The 20907-nt window shown below is 41.7% G+C and overlaps 5 protein-coding genes across 7 annotated transcripts in view; 3 read left to right on the forward strand and 2 right to left on the reverse strand.

Moving 5' to 3' along the window:
* Positions 1–6: 6 nt before the first annotated feature.
* On the reverse strand, positions 7–3847 carry cfap45 (cilia and flagella associated protein 45). Its single transcript, XM_051065353.1, has 12 exons — positions 3220–3847; positions 2985–3095; positions 2671–2783; positions 2339–2483; positions 2064–2234; positions 1746–1924; positions 1500–1629; positions 1237–1383; positions 1028–1141; positions 707–900; positions 391–615; positions 7–300 (listed from the first exon to the last, which is right to left on the reverse strand). Exons 1-12 carry the CDS (start codon positions 3220–3222, stop codon positions 234–236), a joined length of 1599 nt encoding a protein of 532 aa, XP_050921310.1. The 5' UTR covers positions 3223–3847; the 3' UTR covers positions 7–233.
* Positions 3848–4004: 157 nt separating this feature from the next.
* On the forward strand, positions 4005–9438 carry slc37a4a (solute carrier family 37 member 4a). Its single transcript, XM_051065354.1, has 9 exons — positions 4005–4149; positions 4431–5080; positions 5440–5672; positions 7033–7276; positions 7667–7825; positions 7914–7999; positions 8283–8396; positions 8491–8629; positions 8780–9438. Exons 2-9 carry the CDS (start codon positions 4933–4935, stop codon positions 8944–8946), a joined length of 1290 nt encoding a protein of 429 aa, XP_050921311.1. The 5' UTR covers positions 4005–4149; positions 4431–4932; the 3' UTR covers positions 8947–9438.
* An 84-nt stretch (positions 9439–9522) lies between these two features.
* On the reverse strand, positions 9523–11229 carry trappc4 (trafficking protein particle complex subunit 4). Its single transcript, XM_018670657.2, has 5 exons — positions 11010–11229; positions 10463–10637; positions 10198–10301; positions 9943–10069; positions 9523–9789 (listed from the first exon to the last, which is right to left on the reverse strand). Exons 1-5 carry the CDS (start codon positions 11221–11223, stop codon positions 9711–9713), a joined length of 699 nt encoding a protein of 232 aa, XP_018526173.1. The 5' UTR covers positions 11224–11229; the 3' UTR covers positions 9523–9710.
* Positions 11230–11399: 170 nt separating this feature from the next.
* rps25 (ribosomal protein S25) lies at positions 11400–14340 on the forward strand. The gene is made up of 5 exons (XM_018670659.2): positions 11400–11503; positions 12115–12204; positions 12326–12509; positions 14093–14191; positions 14286–14340. The coding sequence occupies exons 1-4, from the start codon at positions 11501–11503 to the stop codon at positions 14185–14187; spliced, it is 372 nt and encodes a 123-aa protein (XP_018526175.1). The 5' UTR covers positions 11400–11500; the 3' UTR covers positions 14188–14191; positions 14286–14340.
* A 3494-nt stretch (positions 14341–17834) lies between these two features.
* Positions 17835–20907, forward strand: part of sgcg (sarcoglycan, gamma) — a 31081-nt gene continuing 28008 nt past the window's right edge. For 2 of the 3 annotated variants that reach the window (XM_051065356.1, XM_051065355.1), the window contains exon 1: positions 17835–18071. The gene's annotated coding sequence lies outside the window, so the exon portion shown is untranslated. The remainder of the gene's footprint in view (positions 18072–20907) is intronic. The other variant, XM_018670645.2, reaches the window with a different exon arrangement.

The following is a 20907-nucleotide window of genomic DNA, read 5'->3' on the forward strand; positions in this document are numbered from 1 at the left end:
TGGAAATGACTCAAAAAGTCATTTTTATTTTCTTGATTTCTTTTGCACACAGTGCTGCACACAAAGCTTAGAAACAACAGTTGAAGTGAAACAGAAACCCACAGTACATTGGTACATTCTTGTATGTGTTACATTAGTACATGAAATGTGTTCTTCCTTTTTAAAGAGACCCTGTAAAATGTGATGGAGGTACCAGATGAGGGCCTCACACCATTTAAATCCAGATGAGTGACTCAGAGTATGCAGCCTCGTGCCTTCCTCTCCACTTCACTGCAGTATTTTTCAGACAGCCCTGTATCCCTGCACATTGACAAACACGTCAGGTCGATACAGTAAAGATATATTCACAAAACCCTGAGCTTGTATGTCCATATATGACAATCTACTCACCTGAGCTCCTTCAGCTTCTTGTCTTTAATCTCGTCGAGGCGCATACGTCTCTGCCGGGTCTCCTCCATCAGCCGATCGACCTCCTTGAAGATCTCCCTGCGCTTGGCTATGGCCGAGAGCTCGCGTTCCTTCACCTGGTGTCGGATGGCCTCTAAGTTACGCTGCGCTTTCTCCCGCTGCTTCTCCTCCACCTCCTTCTGTCTGACTATTGCTTCCTGTTGCACTCTGTGTGGAGAAAATTCACCTTTTACTCTGAATCTTAAGGTAACATGATCTGTTGATGTCAAAATTTGTTAAAAAAAAAACAGCTTCTCACTTCAGCACCCTTTCAAACTCGGCCTTCTCCCGGCCAGCCTCGATCGACAGGAAGTGCTCTTTGCAGCGAACCTGCTCCAAGCGAGCCGCCCTCAGCATCGCCTCCTCCTGTACTTTCTTTTCAGCCAGTTCCTTCTCTTTTCTCCTCCATTCTCTGTCCGCAGCTTCTCGATTCCTCCGAGCGCGGAGCTCATCCTTCCAAATGCACAGACACCGAAGATCAGGACATGCAGAATGCTTTCATTCTCATGTATCTGTACCTTTGAAAGTATTTTAATCTGTAACAGGGTTAAATTGAGCAGCTGGTGGTTTTATTACTGACCTGCTCTGCCTTGTAGTCCTTTGCTTTTTCTTGCCGGGCCCTCAGCCTGGCAATCTCTAACTCTCTCTCCTTTTTTATTCGTCTCTGCTCTGCTTCATATTCAGCCTCCCTCTCCTGCAGAGGTCATGAATGCCAGGGTAAGAAAATGACTTTTCCTATATTAGTTTATTTTTCTTCTCTCTGTGGAAATAATTTGCTCTTCATCTCACCAGTTTTTTGCGGATGTACTCCATATGTCTCATGTCAGCCAGCTTCTCCTCCTCGCTCCTCCTCTCTTTGGCCTGCATGGTCTCAGCATTAATTCGCATGACCTCCCCATGCAGACGCAGCTGCTCCTCCCTCTTCTTCTCCAGGGCCTGGAAGAAGACAACCGGTCAGAGAAGACAGACTCCAGCGCAAGAACATGTATGTGTATTTTATCATTTTTTGTGTGTGTTTGCTTGCAGTGTGTCTGTGTGGTCTGTGTCCGCACCTTGAGGTCTTCCAGGTTCATTCTCTCCTGGTTCTCTCGCACCTGCTGTCCCTCCAGCTGCCTCACCTCCTCCTGCAGCTGCCTCTCTTCCTGACGTCGCCGGATCTGGTCGTAAATTTGCTGCATTCCACTGGAATGTCACACAAGACGCACACGTGAGGAGGCGGAAGCTGAAATAAGGATGTTAGTGGTTTTGTTGGGTTGAATGGTGATTTTGAATGAATGGATGATTTTGTGTCCCTTTACTTGATCCTCTGCTGTTTGCGCAGCTCATCAATTTCCTCCTCAGTTCTCAAGGCCTTGCGGCGCTCCACCTCCATCATGGCATCCAGACGCTTCTCCTCCTCTGACAACTGTGCCAGGATCTGTTTCTTCTCCTGGATCTGGGCATCACGAGTGGCTTGGCACTGAGCACCTAGAATCAGCTGAGGAGACCCCCCCCACACACACAGAGAAGTTATGATATTCATGTGTAACTTTGTTCATACAAAAAAAAATCATCAGTTCTGCCAACAACTGACAGGTTCATGTTCATGTACATTTTAAAAACTGTTCATGGTCTACCTGGTTGAGCTTTTTGATCTCATCCTCTTGCTCCATCCTCAAGGCGTTGGCCCGCTCCACCAAGCGCTGGGCACGGTCCCGGGCTTCTAGCTCTAGCTCAGTCAGTGCGTGGTTTTCTTTACGGGACAGGTCTGCCTCATAGATCTGGCGCTTTTTTTCTTCTGCAACTCTCTGGATGAGGAGTGTATTTAAAAATTAAGTGTGACAGGCTTATTGTCTTATTGTTAATCTGCAAGTTAAAGAGTAATTTGTGTTGAAGGTTTCATGTTTCTTACAAGTTCTTCCTCTTTCTTCTTCTGATAAGCCTCCTTCACAGCCTCCCTCTCCTCTTTGGTGAGAACCCGGGATGCTGAGGTGATCCGCTTAAACTCATCTGCTGGAAGAATGATGGACTCTCCTGAAGGATCCTCCAATGGGACCCTGGTAAAATAACAGGTAAATGTCCATGTTGGGTCTCAGTTCTGCTGTATTGGAAGGACCCTCATGACTGCAGGGCCTTTGCAATGAAAGGTAGCCACTTGAAATGTATCAACTAAAATACACTTTTCATAATCACAGACACACTAATAGACAATCTTTGGAATTTATCAGTGAGTGTCAGACTAACCTGAGATTGCGAATGAGATCTTTGGTGATGATTTGAATAGTCTCTCCTTCTTCATTCTTCTGGGACTTACCCTTGGCAATGGGGGCTGACTTTCCACGATTGCGGGGTGATATCTGGACAGAGCAACATCTCACAAACCCACCCATAATTTGTGATCTCTCCACTCTTGCAACTATATACATTTGCGATTGACAGATTTTTGAAAGGTTGTCCAGGAGCACTGGTCTTAGCAGTAAAAATAACAGATAAATAAATACACACACAGCTGCCTTCGTCGTCTACGGTAGGCTACAGTATGTGCTACACTCACTCACCGGGTTTGGGCTCCCAAACAGGGTCTCGTCCACCTGAGAGGTGTGGGCCCGTGTACGGTACCTGCGGGTATAAGAGCTGCTCCTGGAGGAAGTGGAGTCGGATGCTGGTCTCTACAGGGGGTTTCAACATTAGCACTTGTGTGAATGAATAACCGTCCTCTACTAACTACAGCGAAGACAAGAATTTTGGTATAACCTGGTATGACATTTCACCTTGTTTTAACCCAAAACTTACCATGGTCCTCGTCTGTTGGAGTCCAGGTCAACGGAGAATGAATTAGTCAAAAAAGTGTTTGCTAAATGCTGTCTTTTCTAGTTTGTTGTTTCAGAGTGGTAATACAAGCTAAATATTTTCTAATAAATGTAGCTATCTCGCTCTCACCCATAAACGTGGCTGCAGTTTAGTGCAATCCTTTGAATGTGGTTGTTGTCCGTTGCCATGGGAACGAATGTACGGAAGGGCTGGGTAACGTTACAAAACTGTCGTTGCTTTAGTGAAATTAGAATAACACGTAATGAATTTTATTTGTAGAATTTTCATTTTCATTTTTTTAATTGTTTATGTTTGCTTTTTATTTAATTTCTTTACATTTATATTGATATATTTTACGCATTATAAACCTTACTATAGTTGGGATGTACATTGCCTTGTTACCGCTGTTGTATAAATAAAGTTTATTCAAAAAGACCAAAGACGTTTGAGACCAAAACCTAACTTTTTACAGTTATTTACGCGCAAATAGAAAACAGCAAGAGCCATAAACAAAAGAGAACGACAACTTAAATCGCTTAGCTTAAAAATGCTATATTAACTTATATACTCTGTAACCACACAATGATTGTTTAGAACTAACGCCGGCAACTTTGTCTGCTGAAAGTTTAACACTTACACGAATTACAACGTGTTAAATTGAAATGTGTTGGCTCAACATGAATGAATGAATGAATTTAATATTTTATATTTCCTAGCTGGGCGGGGCCAGTTAGTCCACGTGATGCGGAAACTTCATATACCACACTCCTCCCTCCGTCCACAGCCTCGACATGATGAGCTGCTCTACAATGAAAACATGAAACAAAGTTATTTGGCGAAAAAGTCCAAAACTCAAACAGCAGTCAGGCGGATAACCTTCCTGCACAGAAAAGAGGAGGTGGACATACAGAGGTAGCTGCTTTGCTTCCACTAAAGTCTGTTTATGAGGGAAATACCGTAGCATACTTCACATTTTATACACTAAACTACCTAATTCAGAGTATGCTGTCATGTTTTAGTCTTACTTGAACTTAAATAAGACAGATGAGATTTTAAAATTCATGCTCACAGTGATATTCAGTCGCCCACAAGCCACAGTGATTGTGTAGCCTAATCTCTTTTGCAGCTTTGTACACATCTGTGGACAGCAACAGATACAATTTCAATTGTTGCCTCTTTTTTCTCTCTGTTAGGTCACATGCTGTTCACACACCCCCTCACTCAGAGAGGAGCCTCCCCCCTGGTCTCCAGTAATTATTGGTCTCCCCAGTAAATCATTAACCACATTAATCTGAATAATCCTTCCACAACATCCTCGGATGGACAAACTGCAGCAGAGGAAAAGAGCACCGAGATCACTGCTCAAGTAGAAGAACCCTTTTTTAAAATCAGTGCCTAAAGGAAATAAGAGATCATATACTGTACAGTGTTGATGTCACAAACTGATTGAAGTCCCTTTCCAGGCGCTCTCTGGCTGGCCTGCAGCACTTGGTCACAACCCAGATTAAATCAGCTTTGGGGTTGAGAAGTTGACCATTAACCTCCTCGACTGATTACAAACACCTCTTCACTTGTATGCGGCTGCTTCTGCACAGTGGATCCTGAAGCAAAGTTCACTGTCACGAGCAGCAGAAGTCTGCCAAACTGACTGACAAACTTTCTCAGTTTTTGTAGGACTACCTGCAATCTACAATCATGGCTACAGCAGGTTATGGATACTACAGAGGAACTATATTTCTGGCCATGTTTGTGGGCTACACGCTGTACTACTTTAACAGAAAGACTTTTTCCTTTGTGATGCCTTCTCTAATGCAGGAGATTGAGCTGGATAAGGATGACCTAGGTATGAGACACTTGGTTTTGCATTGACTTTATGCTTGATTGTTAAAGTACATAGATAGCATTTCAAATTAAACCTCATGCTTTTTTTAAAGTCATAAATTTGCATTTTTTTAAACTTGAAAATTGTAAAAATCAAAAGGCAGATTTATTATTCACCCCCAAAATGTCAGCATTACGACCGTGACCCTTGACTAATTTCCACACATGCTCATAGATATTTCACTTTTTCTAGATTACAGGTACTTCAATCATGCACGACATATAATCTGTGTGATTATTTAGGATCAGAAAATCAAATCATTGCTGTAAGTTTCATCTGCTCTGTGTACACCCTTCCTCTCCTGTCCTCTCTTTGTTCAGGCATGATCACCAGCAGTCAGTCTTTGGCCTACGCTATCAGTAAGTTCATCAGTGGTGTGCTTTCGGACCAGATCAGCGCCCGCTGGCTCTTCTCCATTGGCCTGTTCATGGTGGGAGGCATCAATGTGGTCTTCTCCTGGTCCTCCACTGTTGCTGTCTTCTCTGCCCTGTGGTTCCTCAATGGCCTTGGCCAGGGCCTTGGCTGGCCTCCCTGTGGCAGGGTGCTGCGCAAGGTACCTGAACCACACACTAGTATGTAATGCTGCATTGTACTGATAGCTAATCCAAGATGTTTATTAGTATTATTCTCTCCTGTGTTATTCTGAATAAATAGACACCATAATACACCTCATCATGAACATGGAAACAAACACTATGAGCTAGGTTCAGTTATAATATATTTCAGAAATGAAATTTATATTTGCACAGGTTAAAATCAAACAAATAACATACAAAAAACTTACTGAGCTTTATCTAATTCATAGTTACAAAAAAACAATGACAAAATGCTAAAACAGATAAAGAGTGACCATTAAGGCTGTAGAAAACCTGCAACAAAAGAAAAGTCGTCTAAATGGTAGCTTTAAAAAATGTACAATTATTAGAAGTTACATTTTTAGGTCAGAAAAGAATATTTTATTGTTTGAAAATACACATCCTTGCTTCTTTGTTATATTTCTAATAATTCAGCAACAAATATTTCGTTAAAGCTGTAGAGAGTCACTATTTACTTAGTTATTGCATTTTTTTTTGTCTTCAGTGTTATATTTGAATATGAAATAATGAGTTAATGATCAAATGAAAAAGAGAGCAGTAACCATTTGTTCAGATTGTAATACAGTACCTGAAACTGATCCATATTCACCAAATGCTCCCAAACAAACCTCTCTTTAAGATGCCTGAAAACATGTTTTCAAATCTTACGCATTTCTCTATTTTATTAAATATTCATGCCAAAATAAGCAACAATGAAAATAAATGATGAGAAAGAAACATCCATTATGTATTATTGATTAGGACCTCAACACTGGAAAAACTCTGATTTGATCATTTTTGACAGTAGCCTGGCAACATAAGCAAAGAATCCCCCACTGTTAATACATACATTTTAATTGAAATGTTGCTCTTTTTTGGCAGAAAACTGGGTGTTTATGTAGGATCCCCATGCTCATTGTAAGAGCTAAAAATATATTTTTAGGGGCTTTAATATCGTTAATGTCTTTGTAGTGACACCATATTTTGCTTTACCTCAGTACAATCCTCATGCTCTTCAATATTAATAAATATATTCACCAGTAGTGGTTGTCACTTGGATGTTTGCAATGCATGTAGGCCTATAAATTAAACCAGTGTTATACAGAATGTACAGCATCAGTGAGAAGTTCTTCCTTTCCTTGTTTGACCTCACTGATTTGCAGCCATGTCACGTCATGCAATATGGAAACTGTCGAATGACTGTCATTCAATTATTACCTGCTGTCAGTTCAGGACACTGCACTGGTTTGATTATTTTATCCCTCCTGTGCATCAAGGGTAAGCACCTGTCAGTGCTTTAATTATTTCCTGTCTATATTTCCTCTTGTCTGCTGTCAGTGGTTTGAGCCCTCTCAGTTTGGGACATGGTGGGCAGTTCTGTCCTGCAGCATGAATCTGGCTGGCAGCTTGGGCCCCATTATTGCCACGGTGCTGGCCCAGAGTTACAGCTGGAGGACAATACTGTCAGTCTCTGGAATGATTTGTGTGGCGGTCTCCTTCGTCTGCCTGCTGGTCATCAAGAATGAGCCTAAGGATGTGGGGCTGCCCAGTATCGAGGCAGCGGCCAAGAAGAGCAAAGGAGGTGAGACTGACTTTTACCAAATTATTTATTTTGATAACAATCAGGAACAAGTTTCAGCCACTGCTAAAACATGTTACCATGTAGTCAAGACACATAACGGTGCGTTGTCCAGATGTGTATGTGTGTTTTTGTACAGCATGTGCCTCCTGTGTTGTGACTAAAGGTCAGTTACGTGGCGGACTCTGTACCCAGTGTGCCTCTCACATGCCAATTATGATGAACTGTGTCTCGCTCTTGCACAGGCAGAGTGAGAAACAGCATGTGTGGTGAAGAGATGTTTGAAGCATTAATCTGAATAGAAGTAGAGATCCCTTCTAATTACGTTGTGTTAAACATACAACATGTCATGTCAGACAATAATAATTAGCCTTGAGCCCATTTCCTCTTCAGGATCCTCCAGTAATGAGAGCACCCTGTCCGAGTTCCTGCTGTCACCCTACCTGTGGCTGCTGTCCGTGTCCTACCTGGTGGTGTTCGGGGTGAAGACAGTCTGTACTGACTGGGGCCAGCTGTTTCTCATTCAGGACAAGGGCCAGTCTACGCTCATGGGTATGGCAGAGGGATAGAGTGGACACCTCCCATCACTGTTGTGAAACAGCTTGTTATTTCTTGTGAATCACCATGTTTTTCTTCATAGGTAGCTCATACATGAGTGCCCTGGAGGTTGGAGGCCTGTTAGGCAGTCTGGCAGCGGGTTACCTCTCTGACAAGGCTGTGGCAAAAGTGAGTTTGTATACAGTGCGGTTCTGAGTGGTTTTAAATACTTTCTGTTCAGTTCAACAGCCTAAAAAATACTCTCTAACCTGTCGACACTTTCTCATCTCCATTTCATGACTGAAAGGATTTTTGCAACAATAAAATAAAAACTAAAAAAAAAAAAAAAAAACATACTTAATTGGCCAGTCAGCATCCAATTTTTTAGTTCATCACTAATGTAGATTTTCCCTATGGTTCTGTTTGTGTTCAGGAAAACCGACATATTTGTATGTTTCTCTATTTTCTACAGCAAGGCACGAGAATCTATGGCAACCCCCGCCACTTCATCCTCATCTGCATGATGGCTGGAATGTTTGTGTCCATGTATCTGTTCAGAGTCACAGTTAGTCCCGACAGCTCAAAGGTATTAAATCCTGACATCCCACTGAAGGAAAATTAATTTCTGAGATATTTCTTAATGCAGCACACTGCATGTCATCTCTCATCTCTACACTCAGGTGTGGATTCTCAGCTTGGGTGCTGCTTTTGGTTTCTCCTCTTACGGACCAATAGCATTGTTTGGAGTTATAGCCAATGAGAGCGCCCCATCCAACTATTGTGGGACATCACATGCCATTGTTGCCCTGATGGCCAACAGTAAGTTGATTGGTTTCTGAGCCAGTTATACATATGGAGCCTATACAAGCTGCTGCTAACTTCTAAATGCCTTTACACTTCTAACACTACACTTTTTAGAATCTCGAATCTAGTCTCTGTGGTGAACATATTGTCTTGTGTTCTCCTCAGTTGGTGGCTTCCTGTCTGGACTGCCATTCAGCACAATTGCCAAGCACCACGGCTGGGAAATGGCCTTCTGGGTAGCAGAGATCACCTGTGGCGTCACCACTGTTGGATTCTTCTTGCTGCGCAACATCCGAACTAAGATGGGTCACGTGTCCAAGAAGGCAGACTAAAACATCTAAAATATTACATCTCATCCTCTGTATCCAGAGGAAAATGGAATATTTTGAGCCATTGTTGTATTTTCATATTTTTCTAACTTGATTTTTTTTTATACCACAGTATTTTTTCAGTCAGTTATACAGCACAGGTGTTAATGAAGCTCACAGAAGATGAGCATTTTTCTTCAAAAACCTGTTTTGCAAGGTGCTTCTCAACATACACTGCATCAATAACTCAACAAGGGAATATGAATGACTACACATGTATGCAATACAATGGAATGTGGCAAAAATACAAGGAGAAAGGTTTTCTCCCCTAAGGCCTCTTAAGTATTACAATGATAAGAGAGCAAAAGTTGAACCTGGTATTATACAATATTACTGTTTTTTAAGGTGCTGTAATTATGAATCATGAATGGATTTACCAGATTTATAATGCTCACTGTGTTTAAGAAAAGCACAACAGTGAAAGGTTTGAATAAATGATACTTTGTTGTTATTTCAGTCATTCTCATAGTTTATGCTCAAAGCTCAGTAGACTGCAGACTACAGAATTCAATGTACATGCAAACATAAACAATCAAAATATGAAATATTAACACGAGTTTAATTTTTCAGTATTTACAAAACATTATGTATTTACAATGTGTCAAATCCAAGTCCAAAGTCACAAAGAAAATCCACTTAATTTCCTTCACCAAGGTCCTCAGTCATAGAAATGCACTAAATTTCTTGTGTTCAGACAGATTCATGTCATCTCTTTAGTCTTCTCTGATTTAAGATCCAGCTCCAAAGTTGCCAGCTTTCTCTGCGACCTCCAGTGCACTCTTCAGATTCTGATCAAAGAGTTCACACCTGAAAAAAGGCACAAATTTACAGTGACATCAGAGGACACAAGGAAAGGCTTGCATGAATATTAGATGCTGGATACTTGATATGTAAACTAAAACATAGCAAGTACTCATTTTGAGACACATAACAACATCCCTCCCCTGAAATGTGCATTACCTGATTGGCATTTCCAGAGAATAGAACGGGTTCTTGAGGGCAAAATCTGAGTAGATTTCATAAATCTTCCTCAACAGCGCATCAATGCCAGATTGTCGAGGGTCTGCCAGGACAATGAACTTTATCCCTGATGGAACAGAGACAGAACAAACGGTGAGAAATCTGTCGCTTACGTCATTACAAGGTTAGAAAAGCTGCTGCTATAGTTAAAACTGTTTCTTTCTTTCTTTCCCACACTTTGTTTACACCACTCACCTGTGAGAGTCTGGAAGCAGTGGAGTTTGAAGACGTCTGTTTCTAACATCTCAATCCCTGAACTGCCAACTTCGGGGGACAGCTGAGAACCTATAGCAAACAACCTGAGGAAAAAAAAAACATATGCCCATTAAACTGGATTTTTTTTAAACAGGGGAAGATCCCTGGAGGTCTTAAGTGCTTGTCAATGCTGTGACTCAAATTTGGCTCCATTACACCATCTTGCAGCAGAAGTGTGAATATGAAACATGTATATGAAACTCACGAGTGGAACATAGAGGCCAGCATCAACTTTTCATTGGAGCTCAGGCGTGCCCGTCCAAATCGAATAGACACTGGATAATTTGAGGCATCTTTCAAGTACTCAAGGATGTCCTTTCCATCTGCTGTGTTCTTTCCAATCACATCAACTCCATTGATGGACAGCACTGCATGGCCCACTAGAAAATGACAACAGGACTTAAATCACACACACACATCAGGATAGTACAAGACAAAATATCAGATTTTGAAAAGTCATGCAGGTTACAGATGAAATCCTCTGAATAACATCTTAGAATTTTCATTGTACAATGAAGTCTTTATAAATGCTAAATGAAGCACTGTACAGGCAGAATGCAGGGGCTCAGCAGGAACAAGCTGAGCTATTCAAATGGGTACAATCAAATTAAGCACTTAGCATAGACAACTGACCCACTGATTCATTTAATTTTGTCCTTTTCTAGGTGTTTTTTTTTTACAGTCTTCAGCATGCAGTAGCTAGCAGGTAATATGAGCTAACAACCCTGCTCATGATAGTTTCGACGCGTTACCTCTGATTCCGTCCCGTTGTCCAAACGATACGACGACCTTTTCATCGTGATGTTTGAGCACCAGATCTAAAGGATAACTAAATGTTTTCTCGGCCTCCGCTCTCGGGACATAGTTGTCATATTGGTAAATCAAACCTCCAGCCTTGTTCACCACATACACACTGAAGATCACCATCTTTGCGGTAGCGTCCTGCCCAGCTGACAACACTGTCATGTGACCCCAACGGTATCAAAAGACTCGGAAACTAAAAAAATAAAATAAATAAATAAAAAATTCTAGCATAGTTTAGCTTCCAAATGATTTTACATACCGGTATGACTATTGCGCTGCAACTTGCTATGCTGGTATTAAGAGTAAAAAGCAAGAAAAACTATAAAACGAGAAAACTCAAACTCCCACAATTCCTTACCCCATTTCCGCATATACAGGTTGTCTAAGGGGCTCTCGCACGGGTGAACTTCCTTTCGGCCCGACATCTTGACGAGGAAACATGGTGAGGACGGTTATTACACGTTTTGTCGAAGCAAAGTTAAAATTGCTCGTGTTTCTTGAACTCCCCTCTACTCATACTCATTCGGAATAAATAGCGAATTGACTGTTCTTTCCTACCATATGATGAGAGAGTGTGAATTAAGTAGTAAATTCTTACATTTTATTAATCTAGCGGCTAGCTAGTTAGCTAGCTAGCTTGCTAAGTGCACCACGCTTTCAAGCTGCACTGTGGTTACAGCTAACGAGCTGAATAAAGCTGTCCTTTATAACGCAGCTTAAATGTAAAATATATGGAGATATATACACGTTACGCGACTACCGAAGAATTAGAACAGTGCTCCGTTATTGTTATTAATAAGTGTAATAGCGATGCTAGAAACGCTCAGGACGCAGACAAGGCCATCCCATGCCGGGCAGCCGTGTTAGCCCAGGCTGCTGGCTGTGTCCCCATTTGCTTTGCACATTTTGTCATCATTACGTTACTGTTGAAGCGTTTTTATATCTGACAAACATCACCGCGTTTTAAAACATTTGCTGTCAGGTCCCACATGTTGCTCCAGTCTGAGTGCGAGATAGTGTGGAGGATTTTAACGCGTTGTCTTTTGATTTCAGCCTCCTAAGCAAGACAAGAAGAAGGACACGGGGAAGTCCAAGAAGGACAAGGACCCAGTCAACAAGTCTGGAGGCAAAGCCAAGAAGAAGGTATGCAGTAGTTACATCCAGAGTTTATCCTGTATATTTGATGTGTGATGAGTGTTTTGACTATACACAAACTCCACACATTGAAACACGCTGAAACTTTTTTAAATTTAACTCTGAGCAGAAGTGGTCCAAGGGAAAAGTGAGGGACAAGCTCAACAACCTGGTCCTCTTCGATAAGGCGACCTACGACAAGCTGTACAAAGAGGTTCCTAACTACAAGCTCATCACCCCCGCTGTTGTGTCAGAGAGGCTGAAGATCCGTGGCTCCCTGGCCAGGAATGCCCTCCAGGAACTGCTTGCCAAAGGTGAACCTGACTGTTTTGAGTTGGGGTCTATCATTAGGAGATGACCTGTGATGGTGGGGCTGGCAGAGATGTTAAGGTGTGGAGTGCTGGTCAAAACTTAATGTAATTCAATGATTTTATATACTCATTTGTGCTTTAGGTTACTTTTGGACAATCTGTTGTCACATTTTAAGCATAGTTAATATTATGTAGATGGTAACATTCACAGATGGTTACCATCTGTTCAGTGATGGTGTGTCAAGCACAAAGTTTGTGCATGATTTTAAAGAATATAATATAAGGGTGATGTCGAACAGCATCTCTTGGGAGTTCCAGCAGAATTGCCTTATGTTTGATTTTATGTCCAGCAAAGTTATTTTGGTGAAGCGTGGCATTTTAGCCGAAGAAGCAGATAAATTGGATGTCTGCGTGTGTTTACAGTGAATGATTTATTTTCCTGAATAAGTGAATCTGCAGAAAGGTCAATTAGGGATTGTAAATGAGAACTTGGCTGAATGTTTTTGTTATTACAAGTAATCTCACCCGCCAGTTTATAGTTGTTTGCATTAGCGGCAGAGGTGGAGATGGTTCTAACTGCCACCCTTCAAAACACCAACAATAACATTTTGCCATCTATAGTATGTCATGCAACATTAAGCTCATCCCATCAATATGCCCCACAGTCATCAGCACTGCTTGCTGGCTGTGTCTAACATTTATAAATGCTTACACACTACGTAGCATGCCAGAGGTTTATTTTATTTATTTATTTATTGTAGACTTCCTATCGGTTGTTTCAGAATGACAGCGCTGAGCATGGATAATGCGCTAACATCACTAATCATGGCTGCAACATTGTGTTTGTCATTTCTTGGGACATCATTTACTCTCAAAAAAAACATTCAGTACAAATACAAATTGCTAGATGAAAGCAAGGGTTTAAAAGTTACATAAAAACATTTTAATGATGATGTACTTTCTGGTATTCCACCGTATGTCTGTGTCAAACAGTTAAGATATCTCACAGTGAAGTCACTTCAGTATCTTTCTATATGAAACCTGCCGCCTGTGACAAAGTTTGCTGCCTGTTGGATCTATTTTTTGAGACTTCAATGAAAAATGTATTGAAGTTGGAACTCAGTGACATTGCATCTTGAACATATAAAACCCCATAACTTGCTATGTTACTGTAACGTACACTAAACTGCATTAATGTACATGAAGCATAAACAGGTTTTCATCAGACTACACTGCTTGGCTCTGATCAGTGAAACCCTATTAATTGTTCCACACACGAGACACCATCATTTGCAGATAGGCTACAATAATGATTTTTATTTTCTGTACACTTGCTGCCATTTGTAAAGGTGGTGGTTATACAGACTTTTGTGATGTAGTGGTTGCACCAACAGCACAGCTGAAACAAATATATTGCCCATGTTTTACACTCTGTCCTTTTGTAATAACATACAGATATAACATATGTATCCAACACTTGAAATGTCCTGTTGACTGAAATAAGTGAACATGTTACATGCTTAATGTAAATGTGTGGTTGAAAGAGAATATGCTGACAAGGAACGTGGTCCTTTTTTGTCTTCCAGGCATGATCAAACTGGTGTCCAAACACAGAGCACAGCTGATCTACACACGTAACACCAAGGGTGGAGATGAGGAGGCAGCAGCAGAGAAAGCATAATCAGGTAAAACGGCAGAAACTCTACATCTGAATGCATTTTGTTATATTACGTTGTTTTTAAGCTGCATTCGCTGACCTATAATTTTTTTGTCTTTTAGGTTCTCCTGTTAGTTTCCTGTTTGTAATGAAAGTGAATAAAACTGTAAAGACAAATATCAGCTTGTTTTCTTTTGACTGTTAATATGTCTTACTGTTTACCACTAGTTTGGTAGTTGTATGTTACATTTTTGTCACAATTTATCCATAATTTTGTAGGAAATTGTTTTAATATCTGTTAAAGTTACATCCAGTATAACACTATGGACCTGCACTGCAAATATTAAAAATCTTGGTCAAAATGTTGCAATGTGAATTAAAATAAACGTCAACACTAATAGCAGCTAAGAGCATGATAAGATAAGACGGAATGAAGTGTGCAGTGACCAGGCGGCACAATGATTAGTATTTCTACTGTCTCTGAGTAGGAACTGAATTATGTAACATGCATGTTCTCCCATATTCACTGGATTACTTTTGTGCACTCTGGTCTCCTTCACCTTAAAGCTATGTGCTGTGTACAAATAAGATTATGTGCATACCATCACATTAGACAAGGTACTGGACTAGAACTGCAGCTGGCTTCAGGTGATGAATTAACTACAAAGAACAAACATCCCCATGGACAACAAAACTGTTTGGGTTTTTTTGGGGGGGGTTCTTTGTAGTTAAATGAGGAACTTTGATATAGAAAATAAAGAGTTACAGAACATGCAGTAAAACCAAGGGAGGAGACTAGTTGGGATCTGGCATCAATGATAACACAAAACAGGTGCTCTTAAGGAACACTGTCCAAAAGAAAGGAAAGAAATTCCTCCATAAATAAAGGCCACAACTTTGTTAATGTACAAAAGCTAAAAATGGTTATTATGGCTAAAGTAGTTATCTCAGTCCTTACGTTTTATATAAAGGTGCTGACTTTGACATGTGGATTCATGAAGCCATTCTTACTCATTTGGCAAACAGACATCCAAAGCTGCAGATGAGACATTATTCTGCTCAAAATAGGACACTTGGGATGAGTGTTGTACTGACTCAAAAGCCTGTGCTGTTTGATACATTTACACCTAATTAGAGTTTGGCATTTGTTACCATCAGCCTCTTTGGTAGTGCTCTGTTCTGCACCTACACCGTGTACCTAGTGTTGTCAACCAATAAATTCAAAGCGACATCCTGACTCAACTGATCTTGTTTTCAGGTTGAGATGGATCATTTCTAACTTGGTTCGAGAGATCCATCATTTATGTCCTTCCATTTGTCTGAAGAGCCACTGGGCGCTGAAAGGTTATGAGATATTGATAAGAAATGGCATGAAATGAAGGAGCTATCTCCACTGTCAAGACGTTTGCTCAAGGCATGAAAGACACAGAGGTCTTGTGATGGATGCTGTCAGACATCCCTTAATTGTCACTGCGCGGCACTACCTCGAGCAGCAACTGGAAAACAAACTGCAGGATGCACGCCATTGACAGATGCGCCACCCATCAGCTCCTCCAGCACCAGCCTGTGAGAAGACAAAGGCATCACTGCCTTTGTTTCTTAATGGAGGTGACATGTCACTGATGTACTCAACCACTGGCTTATAACAGACCGTTACTAAATATTTGTTGCAGTTTTCTTCACCTCCATCAGCCTAAATCATGTAGAAATCTGTCTATTTTCTGAGGTTAGAGGTAGTTTAACCTTTTTTTCTGTGTATGCACAAGTAAGGTACCTGTGGGTAGTGCAATCAGCATTTGTAATCATGTTTCACTTTTCTAAATATATTGACCCAGTATGCAGTATCCCTTTAGGTAATTGTGGCCAATCACTCCTCCGCACATCACTGTTTAAAGAAATGGCCACAGTGGCAACAAAGTTAACAGTAGAGTCAGGAAGATGCGTAATCAATCGTAATGCACAGTCCTGTGCACACCCAGGGTCAAAGCACAACAAGATTAACAAAAACAACACTTTTGAACATTTCAGATTATGGAAAGAGTGCGTCAACAGTCCTTGTTTGTGATTGGACAATTGGTCAATTTGAAGAGCTGGACACCCGGAAGTAATCTCTACACGGGAAGTGTGCAAATTGATCAGACTGCGTGTGTGCAGTAATCAACTCCTCAAAGGTAACGTTACGTGGCTATGTTTTGTAGCTAACTGTCTCCTCAGGCTACTTTGCAGCAACATAACTAACGCAGGCTAACGACGAAGTATTTTTCTGGGTGCAACTCTAATTGTATTTGTGTTTGTTAAGTGAAATGTTTTTCGTTTTCTGAAATGTTGTGCTTTCTGAATCATCGGTGTATTTTGACCTTCAGGGGCCACCGTAAATCGGGTACAATATTTAAATCATTGCCCAGGTGAAGTGTTGCTTCCTGCGTTAGCATTTTAGCATGTCGCTCCTCCGCCGGTTCCCTGAAATCAGCTGCAGGCCGCCGTTCACAGATGTTTCAACCCCGGTTCTACTGTATCTCCCGGCGGGGGGCATTGGGGACGTCTCCCCGCCGCCACCTGCACCTGTCTTTACAGGTATGTCGGCCCCCTCACGCTATCCTTCCTCCTAACCTGCAGCCAGTAGCTTGATTTCTCCGTCATGGCAGCACCATGAAGCAGCTTTGTTAAAAAGACTTGTTCAGAGTAGGATGGTGAGTTCTTTGGTGAGGACCCCTTTCCCCACTGCAGACCATATCTAGCTCCTTATGAGCTGGTCTGCAGACTCCCTCAGATCCAGAACAAGGTGTGCCATCTGTTGCTTTTACCCTAGACTGTTGGATTTAAGTTAAAACTCAACTCAAATTCCACTCAGAGCGTCTTTATTAACATTCAAGTAACTACACAGAACAGTGCACAAACGATTTTTTATTGCATCTGGGTCCCTTTTAACAACCATGAATAAATAACCTAAAAAATAAAAATGTAAAATATGACTTTTACAGAGCAGCATTTGTATTGCACACATCTATATTATTGCACATGAGGTAGTAAAAAGTCAATTAATCAAGCAAAACTGCACACAAACTATGTATATGTTCATTTTTTTAAATGACAAAATGTGCTTTTTTAAAACACTCTTATGGTGTTTGATGACAATATAAGGAGTGTGAATTATTTATATTTTAGTCATATTGAAGGATGACCTTGTGTTGATGTTTGTTTACCTAAAATGCATCTATAAAGCTTTGAAAATAAACAGACTGAAATAATTCAAAACCATGACTCAAACAATTTCCACTTCCAACAACTGCAACATTCACTCCTGTGTATTAATACGCTGTGTTTGCTGCCTGTCTCCTCTGCCACTCTTGACTTACCGACTGCCCTCGACAAGTTCTGCCCCTCCTGCTGCCTGTCACCCAGCGTGGCCATCTGAAAGACCAGATTAACTTCATGTTGAGAGCCATGACTGAACTCTCAAATTAGACTGGACTGCATGGAGAGCCTTGGGCTGGGCAGTGAAAGTGACTCACTGGGTATGTATGACAAACAACTGCCTCTGTTCAGTGTGTGTGAAAGCGAGCTTGAACCTCTCCACTCTCTTCCTCCTCCCCTCTCTCTGTTTCTGTCTCTCTCTCTCTCTCTCTCTCACACACACACACACACACACAGATGATATTCAAATGTCTGCAGGACGGCTAAAAAGGCAGAGAGCGTCAGAGGGAGAGAGCATGCAGGGGAGTGGGAGCGCCGTCTCGTGGTGATTCGCCGGGGCACTTCCAGAGCTGAATTTATGGCACACAGCTGCTGGGTGGCTGACAGACGTGTGAGGAGCTCAAGCACTGCTGCTTCTCAAGCTCCTCGTACCAGCTCGAGCTCTGCTTACTGTAGCGTAGGAAAGAGGCTCTGCTCTGTCTCAACACACAACAGTAAGTACTCTGCTTTTTCTCACAGAAATAATCTGTGTCATTTTGTTTCTTTGATAACCTCCTCTTAATGATAAAGTTTAAGTGTTTCACAATGGCAACCTTTGACCTACTGTCCATACCTTTTTAGTTTTTTCCCTTCTTTGTGATTCATGTGTCTCATTTTGTGCTGTGATTACTTTGTAGTCCTCACAGAGGTAGTTTGGGGATTTGGAAAAAATGTTTTCTGTTGCCAGCTGTCGACAGTTTTACCATAAATGGCCAGCAATATTGAAATACAAAAATAACTTTCCAAAAAAGCTCCTCACTAATGTTTTATGTGTGTTATGAGCAATACCTCAGTGTCTTAGGTTGTTCATTAGTCATACCTAGGCAGTGTGTATCTGTGTGTGTCCTGTGGCGCTTTTTTTAAATTTAGTCCACAATGCTGTGTCCTATTTTTAGAAGTTAAGGCATCACAGCAGAGTGGAGACATGTCGGCGGCCACTTACTAGACAGACAGGCTGAAACTTCAGCCCTATGCTCAGCTTTCGATCGTGCCTCACTCCACGCACCGAGCTCCTCTGAGTCTTCCCTCTCTGCGAACGACCTCCAGCTAAACAATTTGAGACTCTCTTCTGACTCACTGAAACTTCTGGCGTTCTGTCAGGTTGAGCCTCGGCTCGGAGGGAAGCCTGGATTCTCAATTACAGCCGGACCCTGTGGATTTTAGGGTGAGCAGTTAGCCTGTCTGGCCCGGGCCCTCACTCTCATCCAGAGGTCAGAAACAGAGCCTGGCAGGGAGCATCACTTGTTTAAGGTTAATTGAGAGGGAGTCCTAGGATAAATAACCCTGCTAAGAGTGCTGAACCAAGTACTCTTCATTTTCAAGAGTAGAGGTACTGTGTTAGAGGTCTACAGTGCCTTTGAAACTTTGAAACATTTGGTTGTCCCTTGTGGTGTAGGATCTTTATTTGTAAAGTTGCAGAATGGAAATCTCATTTAAAATAAGTTTCTATGATCGGGAAGCTTAAAAAAAAAAACAGGCATGAGCCTGATAAAAAGTATTTTCTCCTAAGGCTCTATGGTCAGACCGTATTTCCGATCATAATGTCCCATAAATTGAGCATTCCTGGCACTTGAGCAGCGAGGCTGTTCAGGGAGAGTGTTTATTTGGGTTGCTATGGAAGGCTCAGTCTGTGGCTGAAGGGCTGGTGGTAACACACTGAAACCGGAGCTGGAAGACGCCTTTAAAGCTGCTTCCTCCTCCAGCTGCTGCTAAAGTACGGAGGCCTCTTAATGCCTTCATTTAAAGTAATTAGACTGGGTTAGATCAAATTCATTAACATCATAATGAACAAACCCCCAAGCTCTTTTCATCCTCACCGCTCATTTGCCCACAGCCGCAGAGTTAGGCTGATCAACATGTTAACATGCAAATGATCTGTGGCTGGTAATAGGTATCGTGTGGGGATGTTGGAACCGTGTCAATTTAACAGACACTGATTCTCAATGGAGAACTCCCTTGGAAAAAATAAAATCCAAAATCCATGTTAGTGAAACTAGAGGAGTTATGACATTTTGAGGCATGCGAAGTTGCTGTTGCTCTGCTGCGCCGCTGAGATTCAATTTTCATCACCATGACTCATTCTTACAAATGTGATTAATAAATATAAACTAGGTGACATAAAGAAAGAGCATTTCACATAATGTAATCCTTATCAACTTTTGCTTTCCACTCTTCTGTGGGAATAGCACCAAGTCAGTTTTTCCTCCCTTTTTTTAGGGCAACATTCATTTGTTTGGTTGTGAAATAAGGGCTATTCATCACAGCTGGGCATGCAGGCCATGTGACAGGTCCTGTGGAGAGATTTGTTCACAGAAATACTCTCGGCCTTTTATGCCCACACGTCTCCTCCCTGTGTTTACTGCAAACAGCACGAAACAAGCCACGGATCCTACATGCCTTTATCATCGTCTCTCTGAAACATCTTCTCCAGGACTTCAGAGAGCGCAGACCCCAGCAGCGAGTGCATTTGCCTTTATCATCCCATGCTTAGAGGGCGGAGCTGTATTTACATTCGTTGTTTACAGAAACACAATGTATCTGAGTTTGTTCGTACAGTTTGTTGCTGTATGCAGAGTCTGTTAGCCGTCTTCTTTTGCTTGCATCGTCATCGCCACAAGAGTCGGAGTGAGATGATGGGCCCGGCTTAACATCTGCTAATGTCGAGGAAGAATCACTTTTTGGTTTGAGAAGTGGCTCTTTTAACATGATGGAAAACACCTTTACTGTGGCGTAAAGAGATGCAGCATCTGTCCTGTATGTAAATCAGCCTGGAGACTGGAGTTCAGAAAACACAGCTGACAACCTGGATACACGTTTAAGTTGAGGTGAGATTTGCAGCAGTTTGTTGCCAAGAGAAAGCAGCAAACTTTGCCTGTTAAGGGTTTTATTGACTCAGAATTATCTACAACTGACAGCCTTTTCTCCAGGCCATGTTCTCGGTGAAAGCAGCTTTCTCTGCAGCCTGCGTGTGGTTATTAATGCAGATTAATCAATAGAAAGTGACACGGCTCCTGTCTCTGCAGCCCTGTGAGGCTGTGCGGTCCTTGGCTCCACTGCGTTCGAACACACACTTCCCGTGTCGTTGTGAAATGTGTCCCTGAGGTTCCCTGTTGTCATTGTGTCAGATTGTCCAAATGTGCTGACTGGCTGGAGCCGAGGGGAGGGGGGCGAACCGAATACACAAAACTACTGTTGTGTCATAACTTCTAATACTCGCTGTGGTTTGAAATATGCTGACATTCATCTCCTTGGTTTTTGTCATTGATAGCTTGCTGCTGTGTGGCCAGAAAG

This window comes from Lates calcarifer, linkage group LG21 (genome assembly GCF_001640805.2).
Source record: "Lates calcarifer isolate ASB-BC8 linkage group LG21, TLL_Latcal_v3, whole genome shotgun sequence".
Classification (NCBI taxonomy): Eukaryota; Metazoa; Chordata; class Actinopteri; family Centropomidae; genus Lates; species Lates calcarifer.

Coding starts and splice junctions, on each gene's coding strand:
- cfap45 (XM_051065353.1), bottom strand. Junction 2,784..2,984: donor TGTTTGGGAGCCCAAACCCG/GTGAGTGAGTGT, acceptor TGCTCTGTCCAG/ATATCACCCCGCAATCGTGG. Junction 301..390: donor AAGAAGCTGAAGGAGCTCAG/GTGAGTAGATTG, acceptor GTCAATGTGCAG/GGATACAGGGCTGTCTGAAA.
- slc37a4a (XM_051065354.1), top strand. CDS start 4,933: ATGGCTACAGCAGGTTATGGATACTACAGAGGAACTATATTTCTGGCC. Junction 7,826..7,913: donor GGGCCAGTCTACGCTCATGG/GTATGGCAGAGG, acceptor TTTTCTTCATAG/GTAGCTCATACATGAGTGCC. Junction 8,000..8,282: donor CTGACAAGGCTGTGGCAAAA/GTGAGTTTGTAT, acceptor TATTTTCTACAG/CAAGGCACGAGAATCTATGG.
- trappc4 (XM_018670657.2), bottom strand. CDS start 11,223: ATGACAGTGTTGTCAGCTGGGCAGGACGCTACCGCAAAGATGGTGATC. Junction 10,638..11,009: donor ACAACGGGACGGAATCAGAG/GTAACGCGTCGA, acceptor GTCATTTTCTAG/TGGGCCATGCAGTGCTGTCC. Junction 10,070..10,197: donor CTGCTTCCAGACTCTCACAG/GTGAGTGGTGTA, acceptor CTGTTCCATCAG/GGATAAAGTTCATTGTCCTG.
- rps25 (XM_018670659.2), top strand. Junction 12,205..12,325: donor GAGGCAAAGCCAAGAAGAAG/GTATGCAGTAGT, acceptor AACTCTGAGCAG/AAGTGGTCCAAGGGAAAAGT. Junction 12,510..14,092: donor CCAGGAACTGCTTGCCAAAG/GTGAACCTGACT, acceptor TTTGTCTTCCAG/GCATGATCAAACTGGTGTCC.